Raw genomic sequence first — 24,004 nt, forward strand, 5'->3', positions numbered from 1 at the left:
AACGTGCACTAACAGCAACTGACGTAGACATTTAGACAATGACGCGACAAAGGACAACTGGCAGACAGGGCTTAAATACACAAGGGAGGTGCAGGTGATTGGACACAGGTGGAAACACTCAAGCAATCACAAGACAAGGCAGGAAGTGAAGTTAACCCAGGACCACAAGAAACATGAAACTTCAAACTAAAACAGGAAGGGAGACCAAACCGTGACAGAACCCCCCCCTCAAGGACCGAATTCCAGACGGTCCTAAAGGAGGGTGGAACCCAGAAAAACAGACAAGGGAGGGAGGGCGGGGAACCCGACAACCCCCGGCCGCCCAGGGGACTCCAAGGGTCGGCGGCACGGTGTCGGGTCCCTCCGGCCGGGATGACCGCCGGACCTCAGGGTCTCGGGGGGCCTGCCGGGTCGGCGACCGGGCCTCAGGGTCTCGGGGGGCCTGCCGGGTCGGCGACCGGGCCTCATGGTCTCGGGGGGCGCCGGGCGATGCGGGTCCGGCGTTGTCGTGGCGGGGGGCGCCGAGCTGTGCGGCTCCGGCGTCGTGGCGGGGGGCGCCGAGCTGTGCGGCTCCGGCGTCGTCGTGGCGGGGGGCGCCGAGCTGTGCGGCTCCGGCGTCGGCGTGGCGGGGGGCGCCGAGCTGTGCGGCTTTGGCTGCATGGCGTGAGGCTCCGGCCCAACCCCTGACCCCACCCCCCCTTCAAGGAGCGACTCCCAGGCGGTCCCAAGAGGGTGGGAGGGAGGGGTCATGGTCAGGCGCCGCGGGGCCGGGACCGGGGGCGTGGTTCTCGGGGCAGGAACGGGTGCTGACGGGGTTCTCGGCGCAGGAACGGGCGCTGACGGGCGTCTCGGCGCAGGAACGGGCGCTGACGGGCGTCTCGGCGCAGGAACGGGCGCTGACGGGCGTCTCGGGGCAGAAACGGGCGCTGACGGGGTTCTCGGGGCAGGAGCGGGCGCTGACGGGCGTCTCGGGGCCGGAACGGGTGCTGACGGGCGTCTCGGGGCCGGAACAGGCGCTGACGGGCGTCTCGGGGCCGGAACGGGCGCTGACGGGCGTCTCGGGGCCGGAACCGGCGCTGACGGGCGTCTCGGCGCAGGAACAGGCGCTGACGGGCGTCTCGGCGCAGGAACGGGCGCTGACGGGCGTCTCGGCGCAGGAACGGGCGTCTCGGCGCAAGAACGGGCGCTGAAGGGGGTCTCGTTCAGTTGAAGGGAGTTTTATCTGTGCCGATGTGATGGTTTTGGGACAGGATGCTGCATGTTTACAGACTGTAAAGCTCCCTCACGCTTATTTTTCATTTTGGGTTGAACAAAATAAAATTAATTGAATGGAACAAACTTGTTGACTAGAGGCATCTGCAATTGAGGGGTGTTCTGCGCATTCTGAATCATTGAAGAGACGTTGAGGGAGACGGAGCTGATTTCAGGTATACGATCCGGATTCAAGTGACTCAGAGCCAGATCTTGTTACAGAATCTAAAAATGAAGTGCCAATGATTTAGAAAAATGGTTTACAAACACACAATTCCAAACTGACTGGTTCGTGTTGTTGCTGCACTTATAATTTCATAGTTTATTTTCACGAAATATATTATTTTTGTATTCTGTTATGTATAGGAAAAGTGTTTAGTGTTATATTGATATGAATAATTACAAATTAATCAAATCGTGTTGTCCTTGTTAAGGGCTATTCGTAGACGTTGAAAAGACGTCTATGTTTAGACCACATATCAACGTGATTTTTAATATCGGTGGTAAACGTACAAATGTGGACGTCATTTCTTTTTAAACCTATAAAATAATGCTATAGCACAAAGTAGATAGTGATAACTCCTCGGTTGTTTACCTTTAACTTAAATAACGGTTTCGGTGGGGCAGAAACAGTTTCTATAGAGTTAATTACGCTGAGTGACTGCTCGGAATGAAGCGCAGAGAAGTGTGTAAGACTGCGACTCTGCACCCTGGTCTGAACTCTGGGTCATGGATTAAGTCCATTAAGAAACTGGGTCAGGTTCTTAGAAATGAGTTGAGCTCCATCCAAAGTTGGATGGATGCCGTCCCTCCTAATCAGACCAGGCACTCCCCAAAACGTCTTCCAGTGATCAACGAAGCCCACATTATTTACTGGGCACCACCTCGACAACCAGCGGCGGAATGACGACATGCGGCTATACATGTCGTCACTGATCAAGAACAAATAAAATAAAATCCACTCTGGACCCACAGAAACTCGAGCGTAACCATGACGACGTGCTGAAGCTTTAAGGTCCACAATGTTTGAAGCTCTTTTTACTGCCCTCCAGTGGGAAATCAAGGTACTTCACTGCAGCACTTTATATTTATGTTAATCTACAATTGAACCTCTCAGAGGTAAATATTTGACTTTTATTATATTCGTGTGACGGCTTTAGTTTCTTCTCAGATGAGTTTTTCATCTCCTTCCTGTCCAGAAAAAACACTTTTCTCCTTTGTGATGAACTGAAGGATGAAGTGATGCTTTAATAGAACAAGATGAGTTGGTGTAGATGAAACTAAATAAAAGGACATAAAGGAGTCAACATGCAACATTAATGCAGGATGAACATGAATGAAACACCTTACTGATGTAGTAATACTTTTAAGTACTTGGACTTTGATAAAATACTCGCAGTAAGGTTTTGTGAGCAGTCATTTTACTTTGAGCGGAGTACTTTAATACTTTTACTGAAGTAAACGATTTGTCCCCAAATTTAAAACAATGGTCGCCTTCTTTTTTTAGTCCCTTTTAAACTTAGGAGTTGATCTTATTTTACTGTGTTGTCGCAGTAAAATAATAAATGTACAAACAAAAGGGTTCATTCAGAGGCAGTACCGACAGATGAACGATGACCCAGTCGGAGGTCACCGATATATTTAATCTAAATAACCATGACTTGCTCAATTTTCAAGTTTAAACCAATTTTTAGATGGCTTGGTTTGTTATAAACCTCAGAGATGTAGTTATGACATTACATACTTATGAATAATGTTCTGTTTAACATAATTTTCGTATGAAAAGAAAAGTTTATAATTATTCATAAGTATACAGCGTGGGTATTACAACATGCAATCCTTGATGTATGCTTGTATAGGAAAATCTTGTACCCATTTTAGAACATTATTTTATTCTTTAAACATAACATAATTATTCATCGTATGTATGCAGTGTCATACCTACAGTACATCAGTTGTGGTTTTTTATAAAGTACATATATCACTACCAACACAATTTTATGGGTGAGCGAGCTGCCCTTACCAAGATGGCCGCCATTTGCGGACGAGACATCTAGCCTTTATATATATCTATGGTTTAAACAGTCAATGAAACCATTAAAAGGTACAAGGACCTCACAAAATCTCCTGATCCACGCTGCGTACCAGCTGGTGGCGTTAACGCACCAATCATTGATCGTCCACCGTCAATGCGCTCAGAAAGAGGAAGAAGAAGAAACTCTAAGAAAGAGGAAGAGGAAGACAAAGTGAGGGAGAGTCGGTAGAAAGTCTCCGGAGTTTCTCTTTAACATCCCAAAGTGTTCAGATCTTGTGAGTATGTCCAGAGTGTGTATTTGTGTGTCTTTGTGTGTTAACGGGCCCTGAACATTTTCAAAGTTTCTTTTACTGTTTAGAGGATAAAAATACGGAAATAAAACCAAAAACAGGAAAAGAGAAATGCCTCAGCTACAGGGCCTGTCAGACCTTATTGCTTAATTAATACACAGCGGCGAAAGTCGGACAGAAACAATGAAAACACACACTGGTCAATTGAATACGATATGGTATATATATGGTTACCAGTGAATGGGGGCAGATGAGTAGTGAGGGTGAATTTGGGTTAAAGACCAGTCGAGCTGTTGCATTCTGGGTGATCTGGAGTGGTCTGATGCCGCTGGCAAGTGGACCTACTGGGAGGAGTTACAACCGTCAAGGTGTGAGATGACCAGAGCCTTCTGGGTGAGAAGGGGACGTTTTCCCCTGATGTTTTGCAGCATGAATTTACAGGGCCTTGTTGTTGCTGAAATGTTGTCAGTGAGGTAAAGTTGACTGTTGAGGGTCACATCCCTCGAGGTTCCTGCACACCAGGATGAATCAAAAGAGTCACCTGTCTCCAATTTTAAAAATCAGAAAGTATTTATTAACTAAACAAAGTGATGAGGAATACAATTTACTCAGTGAAATACAATGTGAACAGTGATGTATTTCGCAAAATAGAGAATTCTCTGACCAAGTCAAACGTGACTCATCAAAGCGGTTGCAGGAGAATTCTTAAAGTTCTTCTCTCAGTTTGGTATTTTGAAAACTCCCGGAGGGCCGTCTTTTGGGTGGGTTTGAATATCATTGGCTTCTTCAAAGTGTCTCCTCCTGGTTCATCCTCTTCACATCCAGGTGTGAATCTGCTGCCTGCAGTAACCTGAAACATCTGTCTTATCTTCGCCTCACATTCTAATGCATTCTTAGTTGAAACATCTGGCTTTATGCCATTTATGAGGGAATATAACACAGCATACATAGTTTGTCTTTATCTTGTAACTAGTACACTTCAATTACATCATAACATATAAGATTACAGTTCTTCATGTTTAACACAGTTCATGTGGTGCAACACTTTGCATCCAGTTGCTCATTTAATACCTAACAGGAGAAAAACTCCCAAAAAAACCCTCTTTGGTGTGAAAGTTGGGAGAAATCCATAAAGGACGGAAATTAGCTTCCGTCCCCAGGTTTTAACATTACATCATTATAGGATGTTAATGTGTACCGTATTTATATGATTTACATAACTATAAATGGTTATTGATTATAATGCATTCACTTCATCTAACATACAAATGTAATATCTACTCTCTAACATCACACAAACTACAATTCTACACTAAACATTACTACATGTAATATCCTTCCCACCACTAGTTGTGCACTGATACTTAAATCCCTAACAGCAGGCAGAGAGAAGCTGCTGTTAGTCTGAATAATAACGCTGTGATGAAGAAGAGGAGCTCAGTCTGATCTGGGTTAAGGAATGTTACTGATGAGGAGGAGAAGGTAGCAGAATGAGGGGCACTAGGACCCAGCAGGGACCAGAGAGCTCACCTGGGCCTCTGTTTGCTCTCACCTGCTGCTTCAGTCCTTTAGGTCCACAAAGCTTCATGTTCATTTCTTCATATATGTTTGTGTTTCCTTTAGTCTTCAGTTTGTCTCTTTGATCACCAGGTTGTAGTCGACCAGCTGCTACGACTCAGTGGAGGAGAAAAACAGCTTGTACATTCATCACTGTTTAGCAGTTGTTCTCTCTCTCTCTCTCGGTGCATGCTGGGAGTGAGTGTGTGTGAGCGTGTGTGAGTGAGTGGCTGTTTGAGCGATTTTCTTGCATTGTTTTCTCCTTAGTTATATATATTTAATTTAATGTGGTTTATGGGTTGGTTTTCACCTTAGTTGAGGGTTTAGTCTTTGGGTTTTTTTATTTGTTTTTTTTTTTTTGGTTCTCCTGCCGGTGTCTCGCCGGTCGGCGTCCTTAGGACGCCATGGTAAATGGGGAAAATCTGTCCCACCTCACGCGAAAGCATGGCATTAAAATCAGCGCCGGCTTTCCGTGCAGTGTGGAGGACATTGGGCTGGCTGTGGGGGAAATAGTCGGGCACGGCAGCGTGAAATCGGCCGCTCGGATGAACGGGGCCGTAGTCATTTTCCTGGACCAGGTGGGGAATGTGAACCGAGTCGTCGATGCGGGCCTCACGGTAAACGAAATGTTTGTGCAGGTGATGCCGCTAACGCAACCGGCCACGAAGGTGGTTTTATCTAACGTCCCTCCGTTCATCACCGACGAATTTCTCAGTAGAGAACTCTCCAGACACGGAAAGGTGGTGTCACCGATCAAAAAGATCTTGTCTGGATGCAGGTCTCAGTTACTGAAGCACGTAGTGTCTCACCGCAGGCACCTCTATATGATTCTTAACAACCGGAATGTGGAGCTCAACCTCCGCTTCCATGTTAGGATAGATGATTACGAGTACGTGATTTTTGCAACATCGTCGGCGATGAAGTGTTTCGGTTGTGGTGAGGAGGGGCATACCGTGGGTGCCTGTCCGAGACGCGGGGACCCGACCCCGCCTGGCCGTGCTGCGGCGGGGGAACCTCCGGGGCCGCCGCCCGCCGCCGCTGCGGCGAGGGAACCTCCGGGGCCGCCGCCCGCCGCCGCTGCGGCGGGGGAACCTCCGGGGCCACCGCCCGCCGCTGCGGCGAGGGAACCTCCGGGGCCGCCGCCCGCCGCCGCTGCGGCGGTGGAGCCTCTGGGGCCTCCTGCCGCGGGGATGGCTGCGGTGTCCGAGCGGCCGGTTTCGCGGCCCGCGGGCTGGTCCGCTGCTGTGTCTGATTTACACGGGGTGAGTATGGAAGATGTGCACGGTGTGGATGAAGGTGGTTTGGTGGGTGAGAGAGACACTGTGGGTGAGGTGGTAGAGGGTGAGGATGGGGAGGAAGGAAAGAAAAAGGGTGAGGGGGGGTGCAGCGTGGGTCAGGAGGCGGGGGGTTTGAAGGTGCAGTTGGGGGAAGAACTGAACGGGGCAGTAGAGCAAGTGGAAGAGGTGGAGATGGTGGAGATGGTGGAGGAGGAAGCAGGGGAGACGAAAGCTGCAACCAAAAGAAAAAAAAAGAAGCAAAACATAGGCAGCGAGGCGAAAGCCAGTAAGGTTGGGGAGGAAGAGGAGGCAGGTAGGGGGCAGTTTACAGACGGAAGTGAAAGTGAGGGCTGTGTGTCGGATGGCAGCGACATACACAGTGCCTTTTTAACAAAAAGCCAAAGAGAAAAATTATACTCTGCAGAACAAATAAAAACATTCCTACAAAAAGTAAAAAATAAAAGAAATCTAAAAATTGAGGAGTTTTTCCCGGACCTAATGTGCTTTTATAATTCAGCCAGACTCCGCATGAGCCAGAGGGAGGAGTCTGGCTTCACCGATCAAGAGGTTTTTAGACTGAAAAAACTTGTGCTAAAAGCAAAACGGGAAATTAACGATGGTCACGAAAAAAGCTCCAATGTGTGTTTTTATTGATTTTTTGGTTTTTATCTGTGTTTTAATTTTTTTATTCATCATGGACACTTTTAAAATAGGAAGCCTGAACGTGAATGGAGCCAGAGAGGCCAAGAAGAGAACATCTATTTATGAATTTAAAAAAATGAAACACCTTGATGTTCTCTTCTTGCAAGAGACGAACAGTGACAGCACCAACGAGGCCGACTGGAGGAGGGAGTGGGAAGGGGAAGTCCTGCTGAGCCATAACACCAACCTCAGTGGAGGAGTGGGCTTCCTCTTCTCCAGGTCTTTTAATCCAGTCTCCCTGGAGGTCAAACACATCATCGAGGGGAGGTTGTTTTTAGTCAAGGCACGGTTCGACCTTTTTACTGTTGTTTTTATCAATGTGTATGCTCCAACAATCGGTGCAGAGAGGAAGCTGTTTTTACAACAAATTGATGAGATTTTAAATGGCTGTGCCTCGGAGGATTTTTTAATTTTGGGTGGGGATTTTAACTGTACAGAAAATGCATCTTTAGATCGCAACCATGCAGAGCCACATCCAGCTTCACAGCACGCTCTGAGGCAGCTGGTCAACTCCCATGGCCTGGTGGATGTGTGGAGAAGGATGCATGCAGACTGCCGGCAGTACACGTGGTCCCACCTTAGAGAAGGTAGACTCTCCTCAGCCAGGTTAGATCGGTTTTATGTTTTTAAGCAGCATTTTAATATTTTTAAAATGTGCAGTATTGTTCCCGCTGGTTTTACTGATCATGCTTTGCTTTTATGTAATGTTTTTATTGGAAATGTTTTACCTAGGAGCGCATACTGGCATTTTAATTCTGTTTTAGCTTCAGATAAGAATTTTAGAGAGGTGCTTTTTTATTTCTGGAGTGTTTTTAGGCTGAGGAAGAGCGAGTTCAGCAGTCTTAAGCAGTGGTGGGACCGCGGCAAGATTGAGATTAGGCTCCTCTGTCAACAGCACACCTTCAACGTCACCAGAGACATCACCAGATCTATGAAGGACCTGGAGACGGATATAGTGGAACTAGAACGTTTAAACGAGTCCACCGGAGATCGAGGGCATATTGAAGTCCTCAAAGTAAAAAAAATGGCTCTGGCCGACCTGTTTGACGTTAAAGTACAGGGCGCACTGGTCAGGTCCCGATTTCAGACCATCACGGAGATGGACACTCCCTCTAGCTTCTTCTTCGGCCTGGAGAAGAAGAGTGGGCAGGGGAGGGTGATCCACTCACTGCTAGGTGATGCAGGGCAGCCAGTGGTGGAACCATGCCAGATCCGAAGGCGAGCTGTGGATTTCTTCTCCTCCCTGTACGCCAGTGAGTACAGGGAGGAGGAACCACTGATGGAGGAGCTCAGTAATGACCTACCTCAAGTCTCTGACGAGACAAACCAGCAGCTCAACAGGCCCATAGAGGTGCAGGAGCTGAGGGCCGCCCTGAAAAGCATGCAGGGACGGCGAGCTCCCGGCATCGATGGCCTCCCTGCCGAGTTTTATAAGGCCTTCTGGGACATCTTTGAGGAGGACATCCTCAAAGTCCTGAACGAGAGTCTGGCCTCTGGTTCCATGCCGATGTCCTGCCGCAGAGCTGTAATAGCTCTGCTGCCAAAAAAAGGAAACCTGCAGGACATCGGCAACTGGCGCCCTGTGTCCCTGCTGTGTGTGGATTACAAGCTCCTGTCCAAGGTCTTTGCCTCCAGGCTGAGAGAAGCTATGGAGCAAGTCATCCATCGGGACCAGACCTACTGTGTCCCTGGCAGGTCCATGGTGGACAATGTCTACCTTATTCGAGATGTTTTGGAGGTCTCCAGCTCGTTGGGCATTAATACTGGCCTGATTTCTCTAGACCAGGAAAAGGCTTTTGACCGCGTTGAGCACAACTTCCTCTGGAAAGTCATGGGGAAGTTTGGGTTCAGCGCTGGTTTCATAGCTAAGATCAAAGTGTTGTACAAGGACGTTGAGAGTGTGCTGAAGATAAACGGCAGTCTGTGTGCACCTTTTAGAGTGTGTAGAGGGATCCGCCAGGGTTGTGCCCTGTCCGGGATGCTCTATGCACTCTCCCTGGAACCCCTCCTCGAAAAAATACGCTCTAGCCTGAAAGGCCTGATTTTACCTGGTTTTAGTAGAAGAATGATTTTATCGGCGTATGCCGACGATGTCGTTGTTTTTATTAAAAACCAGAGGGATGCAGACCTTTTAACTGACATTGTAAAAAATTTTAGCAAGACATCGGCAGCGAGGGTAAACTGGAAGAAAAGTGAAGCCCTCGCTGTCGGTGAATGGCGTGGCGGCCTCCCAGTTCTTCCCCAGAACATAGAGTGGAAAAAGGACGGTTTTAAATACCTGGGGATATATCTCGGACAAGAGAATATAGTCCAGAAGAATTGGGAGGGTGTCACAGAAAGAATTGAGGGGAAACTTGCAAAATGGAAATGGCTGCTCCCTCAAATGTCTTTTAAAGGAAGAATTCTGGTTTTAAATAACTTGATTGCATCTCAGTTGTGGCACCGACTCACTTGTTTAGACCCTCCCTCGGGCTTCCTGGCCCACATACAAAAAAAAATGGTAGACTTCTTTTGGGGGGGTCTACACTGGGTGCCACAAGGGGTGCTGTTTTTAGCCAGGGAGGAGGGGGGACAGGGCCTTGTCCACCTGGCCAGCCGGACGGCCACTTTTAGACTCCAGTTTATACAAAAATACCTCACAGGTCCAGATGATTTAGTGTGGAGAGACGTGGCCAGCTGTATTTTCAGGCGTGCAAACAACATGGGGCTGGATACTGCTCTGTTTTTAATTGATTCTAATGTTTTAAAGCCAAATGGGCTACCTCCGTTTTATCAGGGTGTTTTTAAGTCGTGGGCCCTTTTTAATCGTAAAAGGTGCCCACAGTCTTCCTCTCTGTACTGGTTGTTGAGAGAACCGTTGATTCATGCAGCAAAGCTGGACATCTGCAGCAGTGGTACCCCTGGCCTGATGGGGGCGCTGCTGAAGGCACGAGTCCTGTGCCTGCAGCAGCTGGTGGACGCAGTGGGGCCGACGCTGAACGACGCCCCGGCCCTGGGCTCTCTACTGGGACTGCATTCCGTCCGAGTGGCAAGGAGGGTCCTTGAGCTGTGGAACCAGAGGCTGACGGGAGAGGAAAGGACCCTCCTCAAAAACTACAGCCAGAGCCAAGTGGAGCCGGACCCTGCAGACCCTTTCCCTGAGATCTACTTGAGCCCGGGGCTGGGGGACCTCACCGGCCCCCTGCTCGCTACAACACGCCCGGAGGCACTAACACTACATGAGGCAGACAAGAAGACTCTGTATTTTAACTGTGTGAAGGGCATAAACCGGGCTGGACTACGCAACAGACCCCCCACTGTGTGGTCAAACAGACTGGGACAAAATGGACCTGGCCCACAGTGGAGGATTTTATACAAACCTTCCCTAAAAAAACGGACTGCCGACCTCCAGTGGAGAATTTTACATGGTGCTGTCGCCTCCAATGCTTTTATCTCTGTTATTAATCCCTCTGTTCTTAGCCAGTGCCCATTCTGTGATCTTAGAGAGACTATTTATCATGTTTTTACTGAGTGTAAGAGGCTCACAGAGTTCTTCTCACTTTTAACGTTGGTTTTTAGTCTTTTTAGCGTGGTTTTTACAGAACAGGTATTTATTATGGGAGCTGTCTACAAAAAAACAGAAAAGGAAAAATGGCAGCTCCTAAATTTCCTCTGTGGGGAAGCAAAGATGGCAATTTATATATCAAGGAAAAACAGAGTGGAAAACAGGGAGGGGCAGGAGGCCCAGGCTATCTGGCTGTGTAACATAAGAGCAAGACTCTGGCTAGAGTTCAGGTTTTTTAAGCACATTGGAGATTTGGATGCTTTTAAACTGCACTGGTGTTTTAACAACATTGTTTGTTCTGTGGCTCATGATGAGCTAGAATTTGCACAATTTTTAATGTGAGTGTGTGTGTGTGTGTATATTTATTGTTCTCTTTTGTGTGAGAAACGCAGCAGCGTTTGTTTTTTTTTTTTTGTCATACATTTTTGGTAAATAAGTAAATAAAGTGCTTTCAAAAAATCAAAAAATCTCTCTCTCTCTCTCTCTCTCTCTCTCTCTCTCTCTCTCTCTCTCGGGCTTTTATTTTTTAGTTAAGAATTTTACATTTTCGGATTCAAATGTTATTTTTTTACTTTTGGCCCTGTTGTGGCTTAGGGGGCGTGGTATCAGCTGAGAGGGGCGTGACATCATGATTGACAGCTTAACAAAGACCAACCGCATTGCCTTCATGAAATCTGAAATTATGAATCAACACTTTTAGTACACCAAATTGACTTATTTATTTACATCTACCTCAAACTGCTTCATATTTCTAATCTTAATGAAACACAACCTTTCAAACTATTTTTTTTCTTTGAACTTTTGAACAAATGTGTGAAGACATAAACAAACAGATCTTGAGTGAGAAGTTGAATGTATACGTTTGGGGCCTCTGAGGTCATCAGGGGCCTGTACCATGATGGTAGTTCAACAAACTCAGGGTTCCAGGACCGAAGCAATCAGGCTTTATTGGTACCATGACGCTTATCAACTCACTTTAAGAACTGAATGATATTATTTGTATTGCTTGTATTTTTCAATGTTGAAGACCAATGTTCTTTTACAAAAGATCAAAGCTTTTGTCCTGGATTTGGCTGCATAGAATTATTTTGATTATGAATTGATTTCTTTGATAAATGCAAATATCACTGCATTACTGTTGTTGCAGGTGAAGCTGTGAACCACCTTCACACTTCCCCAATATTCACAGATTCATCCAACTTGTGTCCACCAAGAGGACGGTGACTTCATCAGAGGTGCTTACAAAGAGGGAGAAGAATTCTATTTTATTGTGAAACAAAACCAATGAACCGATACAACTCCATCTTTAAAACAAGCTGTTTTTTAAATGCGAAGCAGTAATTGTTCTCTACGGTTGATATTTATTTGTGTGTCTTTAAAAAGCACAGATGGAGAAAGTAAAGAAGGAAATGCTGAGCATTTTAAAGGAGCTCAAGGAGGAGGACTACAAAGAGTTCAAATGGTACCTGGAGAACCATCCAAGCCCAGAAGACCCCCGATCAATCCCACCCTGTGACCTGCAGAACGCAGACAGGATGGACACAGTGGACCTGATCGTACGATGCTACGACACAGACTCGGTTCAAGTGACCATGAAAGTTTTGGAAGAGATGAAAATAAACGATCTGGCCGAAAAATTATCCAAAATGAACTTTAACCCAACGGGTAAGTTGTTAAAACCAGGAACAAAAACATCATATGCGTATAATAAAGATACAACTGATTATTAACGTCAATTTGATTCTAAACAAATGTTAATAAAAGCAGGACACCACCCTTGGATTAGGGATTTAAAACCAAATTATAAATTGAGTCTCATAACTGCTGTTCACTCAATAAGAGGAACTATTCCATATTAAGTGTTGGTTTTAATTTGAGCAGAGACTGTTTATAGCAGCTATTATCACTCTACAAATGCACAAAGTAATCACAATAACATCTTGTTTCAGGCGAAACGAATCCTGCAGGAGGAGATAGAGGTCACGGTGAAGAGACTTTTTGAACCTTTTAAATAATTTCCATGGTCATAGTTCTTGATTGTCAAGATCTCACAGTCAGTATTCTGAGGAGCCTCAGATAGGAATGCAGAGAAATACAACAAATAGTTTAATCCAAGGGAAATATTACACCATTAAAGTAAAGCACTATCTGGTTTTTATCTTTTTTTCTTGTTCATTCAGAGATTTTCAGCAACTGTCAACGTGAACTCAAATCCACCCTGAAGGAGAGGTTCCAGTCTCTGTTTGAGGGCATCGCAGAAGACGGAAACTCAACCCTTTTGAATGAGATCTACACAGAGATCTACATCACAAAGGGAGGGACTGCAGAGGTCAATAAAGAACATGAGGTCAGACAGATTGAAGCAGCATCCTGGAAGCCAGACGGACCAGAAACAACCATCAGACAAGAAGACCTCTTCAAAGCCTCAGATGGCAGCAAGAAACAAATCAGAACAGTGATGACTAAGGGAGTGGCTGGCATTGGGAAAACAGTCTTAACACAGAAGTTCACTCTGGACTGGGCAGAAGATAAAGACCACCAGGACATACAGTTCACATTTCCATTCACCTTCAAAGAGCTGAATGTGCAGAGAGAGGAGAAATACAGCTTGGTGGGACTTGTTCATGATTTCTTCAGTGAAACCAAAGCAGCAGGAATCTGCAGGTTTGAGAAGTTCCAGGTTGTGTTCATCTTTGACGGTCTGGATGAGTGTCGACTTCCTCTGGACTTTGACAACAATAAGATCCTGACTGATGTCACAGAGACCACCTCAGTGGATGTGCTCCTCACAAACCTCATCAGGGGGAAGCTGCTTCCCTCTGCTCGCCTCTGGATAACCACACGACCTGCAGCAGCCAATCAGATCCCTCCTGAGTGTGTTGGCATGGTGACAGAGGTCAGAGGGTTCACTGACGCCCAGAAGGAGGAGTACTTCAGGAAGAGGTTCAGAGATGAGGAGCAGGCCAGCAGGATCATCTCTCACATCAAGACCTCACGAAGCCTCCACATCATGTGCCACATCCCTGTCTTCTGCTGGATCACTGCTGGAGTTCTGGAGGAGGAGTTGAAGACCACAGAGGGAGGAGAACTGCCCAAGACCCTGACTGAGATGTACATCCACTTTCTGGTTGTTCAGTCCATGGTAAAGAAGGACAAGTATCATGGAGTAGCTGAGACGGATCCGCACTGGATTCCAGAGAGCAGGAAGATGATCGAGTCTCTGGGAAAACTGGCCTTTGATCAGCTGCAGAAGGGCAACCTGATATTTTATGAATCTGACCTGACAGAGTGTGGCATCGATATCAGAGCAGCCTCAGTGTACTCAGGAGTGTTCACTCAGATCTTTAGACAGGAGAGTGGACTGTACAAGAAGGTGTTGCAGGTGTTCTGCTTCGTCCATCTGAGTGTTCAGGAGTTTCTGGCTGCTCTTCATGTCCATCTGACCTACATCAACTCTGGTGTCAATTTGTTTTCAGGAGAACAAAAATACTCACTATGGTCTAAAGTCTTTGGAGCAAAACCTAAACCCAAACATCTCTACCAGAGTGCTGTGGACCAGGCCTTACAGAGTCCTAATGGACACCTTGACTTGTTCCTCCGCTTCCTCCTGGGTCTTTCACTCGAGACAAATCAGACACTCTTAGAAGGTCTGCTCACACAGAGAGGAAGTCGCTCACAGACCAATCAGAGAACAGTCCAGTACATCAAGGAGAAGATCATTGAGAACGTGTCTCCAGAGAAAAGCCTCAATCTGTTCCATTGTCTGAATGAACTGAATGATGGTTCTCTAGTGGAGGACATCCAACAGTCCGTTAATTCAGGATGTCTCTCCATAGATAAACTCTCTCCTGCTCAGTGGTCAGCTCTGGTCTTTATTTTACTGTCATCAGTAAAAGATCTACAGGTGTTTGACCTGAAGAAATACTCTGCTTCAGAGGAGGCTCTTCTGAGGCTGCTGCCAGTGGTGAAAGTCTCTAACAAAGCTCTGTAAGTACAGCGAGTTAGATTCATACATCATAAATTAAATATGTTGCCCTGTTTTCTACTCATTGTTCTTGTTTTCTTCATTGTTGTTTCTTCAGACTAAGTGACTGTAATCTCTCAAAGAGAAGCTGTGAAGCTCTGTCCTCAGTCCTCAGCTCCAAGTCCTCTAGTCTGAGAGAGCTGGATCTGAGTTACAACGGCCTGCAGGATTCAGGAGTGAAGCTGCTGTCTGCTGGACTGGAGAGTCCACACTGTGAACTGGAGACTCTCAGGTCAGGATTCAATAAATGTTCATTTGGTGTCTTTACTTACTTCAATGGTACATTTCTGTCTTTTTGATTAGATTCCTTTTGCTTGTGTGGTTTAAATCAAACATGTGTTTTCCACATATTATATTTCCATAAAAATGTGTTTTTTAGATTATTTTCAATATCATGTTACAAGTTGAAATATTGGAGATTAAACATAGAGTAACCATTATACTCTGACCCCTCAGTAGCCGGACAGTATCTCAGTACTGCAGTGAACTACCAGTCCTCACAACTCTCTCAGATCATGTGACATGTGTGTTCTTTTGTGTTTCTGCAGGCTGTCAGGCTGTCTGATCACACAGGAAGGATGTGCATCTCTGGCCTCAGCTCTGAGCTCCAACCCGTCCCATCTGAGAGAGCTGGACCTGAGCTACAATCATCCAGGAGACTCAGGAGTGAAGCTGCTGTCTGATGGACTGGAGGCTTCTCACTGGACACTGGAGACTCTCAGGTTTGAAGAAGCCTACCCGTCTGGTAGAGCAAATAGAGATGGAAACCTTTTCTCTGTCACCCTGTCAGCCTGGTTAATATGACCCTGACCTCTATCTACCAGAGACTCATCAAACTGTTTGTGTCCGACATTAGACCATCAATTCAGACAGAACTAGTGAGGAACAGTAGCCAGGATGAGACTGAACAGGGAGGAAGGTGACGAAAGGCATGTTTCTCTGTGGTCTTGTTTTCAAATTGTAAGAGAGAACAGCAGTGTATTCTGACATATTTACAGAAACTTGGTGGGTTGATATCAGTCAACGTCATCACTCTGCAAGTTTGTGGGCTCTTAACAAACAACACTTGGATGTTTAGATGCTGGTAATCCGCCACCAGTGTGTTTTCTGTAGTCCAGACATGATACCAAACATTAAGAAAACATCTGTTCAAACCATCTTGATGGATCAACACAGTAGGAAGTTTTGGTGTCTCAAAGAAGTTCAACTAACTGCTTATGTTTGTTTGTAGTATAGTACATGTGGTAATTTTTCATTTTTAAACATAGAAAACCCATGTAAATACTGAATGGTCTGTATCTGTTTTGTTCATAACTATTTTGTTATTGAACTTACAGTTTAATTTTAATGTTTCCCTTGCACACGTCCCATGAAGCTTGATCTGCAGCATGACGTTATTTCTCACATTTTAATTCACATTTGGTGAAAGTACAGCGACAGGTACATTTATTATTTATTCTACATTCATCTACTTTATTTCATGAATATATTCCACCACCTTGTCGGTGCTGAAGGAGCTGACTGACAGTCTGTGGTAGAAGAAGAAGAGGTGGTCCATGTGGACATGAAGGACCACGCTATGTGTATGAGAGTGATGTCATGTCCATGTCTCCATGCTGCTCTGACCCCCCTCCTCCTTTCAGGGTGGAGCCTGCTGGAGTCCGATGGTTCAGACCAGGTCTGAGGAAGTGTAAGTGAGCTTTGAGTTTGATTCATCACACTGTGACATCACTCATTCACCTCTGTGATGTCATCATCAAAGTGTCACTAGATGAACACATGATTAATAACTGCAGCTGTATTGTGTCTTGTTCTCTCATCAGATTCCTGTGAACTCACAATCGACACAAACACAGTACACAGAGACCTCAAAATGTCTGACAACAACAGGAAGGTGACACTTGTGTGGAAGGAGGTTCAGTCATATCCTGATCATCCAGACAGATTTGACTACTGGACTCAGCTGCTGTGTAGAACTGGTCTGACTGGTCGCTGTTACTGGGAGGTTGAGTGGAGCGGAGGAGTTAAAGTATCAGTGAGCTACAGAGGAATCAAGAGGAAAGGACGCAGTGATGACTGTGTGTTTGGATGGAATGATCAGTCCTGGAGTCTGAGATGCTCTAACTATGGTTACTCTGTCCTTCACAATAAGACAGTAACACACATCACCTCCACCTCCTCCTCCTCCTCCTCTTCTCGTAGAGTAGCAGTGTATGTGGACTGTCCTGCTGGCTCTCTGTCCTTCTACAGAGTCTCCTCTGACACACTGATCCACCTCCACACCTTCAACACCACATTCACTCAACCATTTTATCCAGGGTTTGGGATTGGGTTCTGGTCCAGTTCTGCTTCCTCAGTGTCTCTGTGTTCTCTGTAGGAGGGAGAGTCTCCTCTGTTGTGGAATATTTCAAAAACATTAGTTTGGGAGAAGAAAATTATTTGTTCCTAGGTTACACTAATAAAAACAGTCTTTATGATTGAAGTTGTAAAAGTCAATTTATTTTACTTTTTTATTTACTTGCAGGCAGGAGGTCAAATATACAAACACGTATTACAATGCTCTGTGGAGATGGCGTCTCCGAGCATTCAAAAAACTGAGTTCTTATACACACATATGAACGTCATCCCCAGTGGTGCTGAATCCTAAGCCCTAGACAGCCTGGGAGATAGCAGGGAACAATGTTGGACTTTTGAAAAGTATCCAAGATAAAGTGACTGTAAGGTGTGCGGGGTCGGGTTCGGGAGGAAGACGCTGGAGACCAGCTTGCCAGTTTTTAATTCTTTTTATTTGTCCTGCTTTTGAAGCACACGTGCCGGCGTCCTGCTCGCTCGTTCGGGCCCCCCTCGCTCGCCCGCCTCACTGTTATTATAGGGAAAGAGGATACATGTTAATTCCCCCCAGCTGGTTGCCAAGTGTTTCCACCTGGCACTGTTCCCCGAGCCACTCCCCTCTCTCTCCCTCTGCAGCCGAGCCAGAACCACGCCCGCCACCACATACCCCCACCGCCCGACATAGGCCGGGGAGCCGTCCGACCCCCAGCCCTCTGTCCGACGCGTCAGTCTGCAGCACAAACGGGAGATAAAAGTTAGGTGTGTGGAGGAGCGGCTCCCCACAGAGAGTCTGTTTTACCTTCTCAAACGCCCGCTGCACTGCTCCGACCACTGGACCGGATCTGACGCACCTTTCCGGATCAGGTCGGTCAAGGGGCTGGTGAGGTCCGCAAACCCGGCGATGAACCGTCTGTAGTAACCTGCCAGCCCCAAAAACCGCCTCACCTCTTTTTTCGTCTTGGGGCGCGGGTAGGCTGCAATAGCTGCCGTCTTGTCCACCTGAGGGCGCACGTGCTCACCCCCCAAGTGGTACCCCAGATACCGTACCTCCCTCCGTCCAACTGCACACATCCCCGGGTTGGCGGTGAGCCCGGCCCGCCTCAGCGACCCCAGCACCGCGTCCACCCGCCGCACATGCTCCGCCCAGGTGGTGCTGTGGATGATCACGTCATCCAGGTACGCGGCCGCATACGCGTCGTGCGGGCGCAGCACCCTGTCCATGAGGCGCTGGAACGTGGCCGGGGCACCTAACAAGCCAAAGGGAAGCATGGTGAATTGGTACAAACCATACGGAGTGGAGAACGCTGTTTTCTCTCTGGACTCTGTCGACAGGGGAATCTGCCAGTAGCCCTTAGTTAAATCCAGTGTCGTAAAGAAACGTGCAGTGCCCAGCCGGTCCAGGAGTTTGTCGACCCGGGGCATTGGGTAGGCATTGAATCGTGACACGTCGTTTACCTTGCGTTAGTCTACGCAGAACCGCACAGTCCCATCCTTCTTGGCCACCAGAACGATGGGGCTGCACCAGGCACTGTTGGACTCTTCTATTATCCCCATCTCCAACATAGCCGCTACTTCCTCCCGAACCACTTTTCTCTTGTGTTCGGGTAGTCTGTAGGGTCGTGACCTTACCGTCACCCCCGGGGAAGTCTCGATTTGTTGTTCTATCAGGTCGGTCCGGCCTGGCCGGGGGGAAAACACATCAGCAAACCGCTTCTGCAACCGGGCAATGTCTGCTCTCTGGTCCTCAGAGAGACGACCCTCACACGGGGGTGGGGTGGGATCAACCGCTTTTGGCACCTCCGGCCCCAGGTCCTCTCTTTCCGATACTGTGGAGATCAGAGAAACAGACTCCACCCCCCTCCAGGCTTTCAGGAGGTTGAGGTGGTATATTTGTGTAGCACCGCCCCTGTCAGACCGCACCACCTCATAATCAACATCCCCCACCCGCCGTGTGACCTCGAAGGGCCCTTGCCACTTAGCCAGGAGTTTTGAGTTGGAAGAAGGAAGTAATACAAGTACCTTTTCTCCCGGTGTGAATTCTCGCAGCCTGGCTCCTGTTGTACAGCCGCTGTTGTCGTTACTGGGCCTGGAGCAAATTCTCCCGTGACATCCTACCCAGTGTGTGGAGCTTTGCTCGCAGGTCCAGGACGTACTGGATCTCGTTTTTCTCGGGGCTCGGACCCTCCTCCCAGCTTTCTTTAATAAGGTCCAGCACCCCTATTGGTGACCTGCCAAACAGAAGCTCAAAGGGAGAAAATCCCGTCGAGGCCTGGGGGACCTCCTGGACTGCAAACAACAGAAGATCAAGCCATTTGTCCCAATTATGTTCATCGTCGCTAATAAATTTACGAATCATGGACTTCAGCGTCCTATTCATCCGCTCCACCAACCCGTCAGTCTGGGGATGGTACACGCTCGTGCGGACGGACTTAATGCCCAGTAACCCGTAAAGTTCTCCCAGTGTGCGCGACATGAACGAGGTGCCCTGGTCTGTTAGAATCTCTTTCGGGATCATTTCACATATTTCATGTATTGATGTTTTTGTTCATTAATTTATTTTGTGAATAAAACGGCATTCCATAAAGCTGAAGTGAAGCACGGAAGTAGTAATTGGATGGTGTGTGTGTGTGTGTGTGTGTGTGTGTGTGTGTGTGAGGATCAAAGAGTCTGCGCTATGTTAAAGGTGTTAGTGCTAGTAGTGATAAAACAATTAATAGGTTTTGGAGGAAGAATAAATAATCACATAACTTTAATCAGAAGGTGTTTTTTCGACCGGGCCCCCCCTCTGCTGCAGATAAAATTCAAACATGGACCCAAGACATTCAGGTGGCACCTAAGACCCAAACCTCTGTAGGAAGTCTGATCAGGCATTTAGGTGTTACCAGAAGATTTTTCACAGAGGGGCCCCAACTGCTACAGACAGTATGAGCAGAGCGGAAAATAGGTCATAGGGGTTTATAGACCAGTCCCACCCCCAAAAGTAGGGATAAAGATCTCTGTTTCTGTCTTTGTCTAGCACATTTTAACCATCCAGACAAGGACACAAGTTATAAATTAAGATATGCATTACAACTACACAACTCACTGAATTTTGACTCACAACACAAGGTCTCATTTGCCGATGTAGCTGTTTTTGAAAGGTATCTGGGATTGAAATTAACTGTAAACATATATGTAAATCTAAATATTGTTTGGAGCTATAGGAGGCCAAAATACAAGGCTATGCATTCATAGCCCACAATGCATCTGGTTTTGACGACTATATCGTGCTGGAGTATTTAGTAAAACAGAAGATCACACTCGAGGTGGTCATGAGGGAGAGCCGAGTCATCCTAATGTTTGACAAGGCATACCAACAGAGATGGGTGGACTCGTTTAGCTTTCTACCCGCGGCTTTGGGGTTTGAGGATCTGTTCAACACAAGGGCAAATGAACGCTATGTTGGCAAATACCCAGACCCGTAGAGATGTGTGACGCTGTAAAAGTTTGATCTCCAAGCAGAGCTTCGCCGCCACTGTGTAAATGACGTAAAGGTGTCGCGGGGAGCTTGCACCATTTATCGAGAAACATTCTTAGAATGTACGCAGCTTGACTCTTTTTCTTTCAACACGTTGGCATCGAGTTGTATGGGTGTGTTCAAAACATTGTTCCTCACGTCAACATCAAAGTATGCGGTCTGACTGGTTGACTGCGTCTCAGTCTGAGGTGTGTTAACAGGGTCAAAGGTTATCGTGAACAGAATCCTCCTCTCTGCTCAACAGGAGTCTTTCGGGATCAAAACCAGAAATTCTGGAATAATCCTTTCACCTTGTAAAGTGTTGCTATGACAACAGACCGAATGCTGTGGATTGGACCAGATGGTTTAGAGGACCCGTGAACGCCCCTCTTTGTCACCTGGTCTTCTTCTACATATGGACTAGTAGGGAACACGTGAAGAAACCTTTGTAACAAATTCTTCACTCTGATGATCAGGTTGAACCTGTTGGGGCGAAGCGACTCAGCCACGTATCAGTCTGAAGCTGCTTGTTAAACTATTTACCTTCAGGACAACTTGCAGCGTCTCATAAAGTACATGTTGTAACATGGAGCAGGATTCTACTTCCTCATCACGTGACTCCTTGAACTGGCTCATAGAGCTGCTGTGCAAAGGATTGTGGGTAAGAATAGCCAGTAAAGAAGCCTGCTTCTATATATTTATTTTTACTGTGATTTTCCTTTTTTCTCTTTTAATCATTTTTAATCCTCGGCGGTTTGACGTGAGCAAATCAAAAAGTTGACCTTTTTTGTCCGATCTGTGAAAAGTGATTCCATTTTCCTTCAGTCCTTCCAGCAGCAACGCTCCAGTTGGAGGTTGGTGAAGGCCGGATATGTGGGGGTCACACGGTGCGTAGTGACGGAGCGTCGGGCTACGTGTGCTGAGACCGGAGTAGTTGGGAGGAGGTTGGGAGGCTGACGTCTTCCTCCTGGCCGATGGAGTCGGGGAATTGCGGCGGCGTTTGGGGGATTTTGAAAGGACTCGTCCCTCTTTTGTTGCTGAGGAAAGTGAAGCGGAGTGCGTTGATGGTTTGTGGGGTGAACTGTGTTTGTCGGGGGAGAATTTGTTGAGCTGCATATTGTGAGTCTCTCAGGAACTCGGGTGTGAACTTTCCTGAACTACTTGTGACCTTGCCTAGGTCACGATGGCATCCCATCGTAGCAGATGGAACCCATAGATGCCTTGACTGATCCTTCTCCTGTTCTCTTATCTGTCTGTCAAATATGGGATTAAGGGGTTTTTCTTTTTCAATTTCCACTCTCTGAAATCCTAAAGAATTAAGTATGATAGGATATTTAATAGAGCTGGGGGGAGGAAGGTTGCTTTTATTCGCTTGTAGGTGAGAACTAAAAAGTAGTATAATGATGATGATGATGTTTGTTCTCGTGTGTATTTCCTGAGACAAACAGGCTGAGGCACGTGGACCGGGGGCCGTGGTGGGACAGAGTGAGAGGAGGAGGATCAGGAGGATGAGGAGGAGGAAAAGGAGGAGGAGCAGCTGAGCTGCTGCAGAAACTACTCACGTGGTTAGGTACTAGGAACACAAGAGTATACTGAGATCGATTGTATTACCATGTGACTATAATGCACCTTTAGTTTGGGTTCTGTTACTTAACTTATTGCTATTTATGCACACACACACTCACACACACACACACACACACAGTCACAAACACACACACACTCACACACTCACACACACAGACACACACAGGGTTGAGGAATGGAGAGTATGGTGAAGATGTAGGACGGTGAAATGTGGATGTTGCTGAAACCAGTTGAACCAGAGCAGAGTGCTGGAAAGACACTTTGTCCCAGACAACAATGTATTGCATCGGATCGATTTGCTGCTGTTATGTTGTGCAGTTGGTCTAAGAATGTCAGTATGAGTGCTGGGTTGTAAGGGCCCATATGGGCGGTGGAGGACCCCATTCTGTGTAATGGCTGCACTGAGTGTTATTGACATTGAAGTTTCTTCCCGTCCTTCGTGTTCTCGTCAGGTTGAACCCAGCCTCATCTAAGTAAATTAACCCATGCTGGATCTCCATCTCCATCCATTTGTAAAACTCTCGGAAAAAAGTCAGGCAAAATGGTGTAGTTTAGTGTGGATCTAGTATAATGTAAATATTACAGTAAAAGTTGTTTCACTCTTTCGGAATTGTACTCGATAAAGTTGCTTCATTTGAGTATGTTTTTTATTAGATGCGTGCCAGTGTTGCTGTTGAGACCTGATGGATATTGTTGAACATGGCGTGGTTATTGACGTGGTTATTGACAACGTTAGCTTGGAGCTGCTTAAGCGTTTTAGCATTGTTGGTCAAAACCATGTTTACTATCTCCCTCTCTTGCTGTTGTGTGATCATAGGAGGCCTTCCCCCTGTCGTCCCTGACCCTCAATCCTATGTAGAAAAAAAACAGTATACAATAGTACAGTAATTTCACAGGAAAAGGTAACACAAATGCAGATAGTGCATAGAAGTGTACACAGGTAAGTTACCTGAATAACTGAATAACTAGACTAACTACATCCAACTGAAAAAGTGTTATTAAGTATTTAAAAGCCCATATTTGAAAACTCCTTGGTGAGTCCACAGATACACAACCCCAGTGTGTGTACTCCATTCAGTCACATTTTACAGTATGCAAGCAGGCTTCTTTAGTGGCCATTCTTACCCACAATCCTTTGCACAGCAGATCTATGAGCCAGTTCAAGGTGTCATGTGATGAGGGAGTAGAATCCTGAAGGTTACAACATGTCCTTTGTGAGAAGCTGCAGTTTGTCCTGAAGGTAAATGGTTTAACACACAGACTGATATGTGGGTGAGTGGTTTCGCCCCAACAGGTTCAACCTGATCATCAAAGTGAATAACAAAAACACTCTTAAATCAGACTCTGTTGTCTCAGTGGATGTTTTTCTTCAATATAAACTCTTCACAACATTTGTTACAAAGGTTTCTGCTTCATCACGTGTTCCCTACTAGTCCACATGTAGAAGAAGACCAGGTGACAAAGAGGGGCGTTCAGGGCTTCTCTAAAGCAGGGGTGTCAAACTCGTTTCAGGTCCGGTCCAGATACTGCCAACTTCGACCGAACGCAGGCCACTGATGATCGGCGAGATTGGCTGACGGGGGGGTGGTCCAACCGACGGTTCGCTGACGGCAGGCCGTACGCACTCCGGTGGCGGACCGCACTGGACGGACAGCCGGACACTGGCGGCGGGCCGCGAGTTCGACATATGTGACCTGGACAAATAACATGGACAGTTCAATATAATTACATCTATGGTTTAAATACACGTATTCTGCCACATGCTGGTGGAGATGTGAAGACGTTTACTCTGCGTCTCCATAAACTGTCTCTGCTCTGCTCACTGAAGCAACACAATCTGTGGACCATAAAAATCAGAGCCAAGAGCACGTTACTGTGAAAATCTACATACTTCCGGTTTAGCGGCTACA

General features: G+C 46.7%; 1 protein-coding gene across 1 annotated transcript; it reads left to right on the forward strand.

Moving 5' to 3' along the window:
- The first annotated feature begins 12,044 nt into the window (after positions 1 to 12,044).
- LOC119226360 (protein NLRC3-like) lies at positions 12,045 to 17,096 on the forward strand. The gene is made up of 6 exons (XM_062559005.1): positions 12,045 to 12,321; positions 12,837 to 14,643; positions 14,739 to 14,912; positions 15,229 to 15,402; positions 16,324 to 16,370; positions 16,504 to 17,096. Exons 1-6 carry the CDS (start codon positions 12,045 to 12,047, stop codon positions 17,055 to 17,057), a joined length of 3,033 nt encoding a protein of 1,010 aa, XP_062414989.1. The 3' UTR covers positions 17,058 to 17,096.
- Positions 17,097 to 24,004: the final 6,908 nt, after the last annotated feature.

The sequence above is a fragment of the Pungitius pungitius genome, chromosome 18 (assembly GCF_949316345.1).
Source record: "Pungitius pungitius chromosome 18, fPunPun2.1, whole genome shotgun sequence".
In the NCBI taxonomy this organism is placed as follows: Eukaryota; Metazoa; Chordata; class Actinopteri; order Perciformes; family Gasterosteidae; genus Pungitius; species Pungitius pungitius.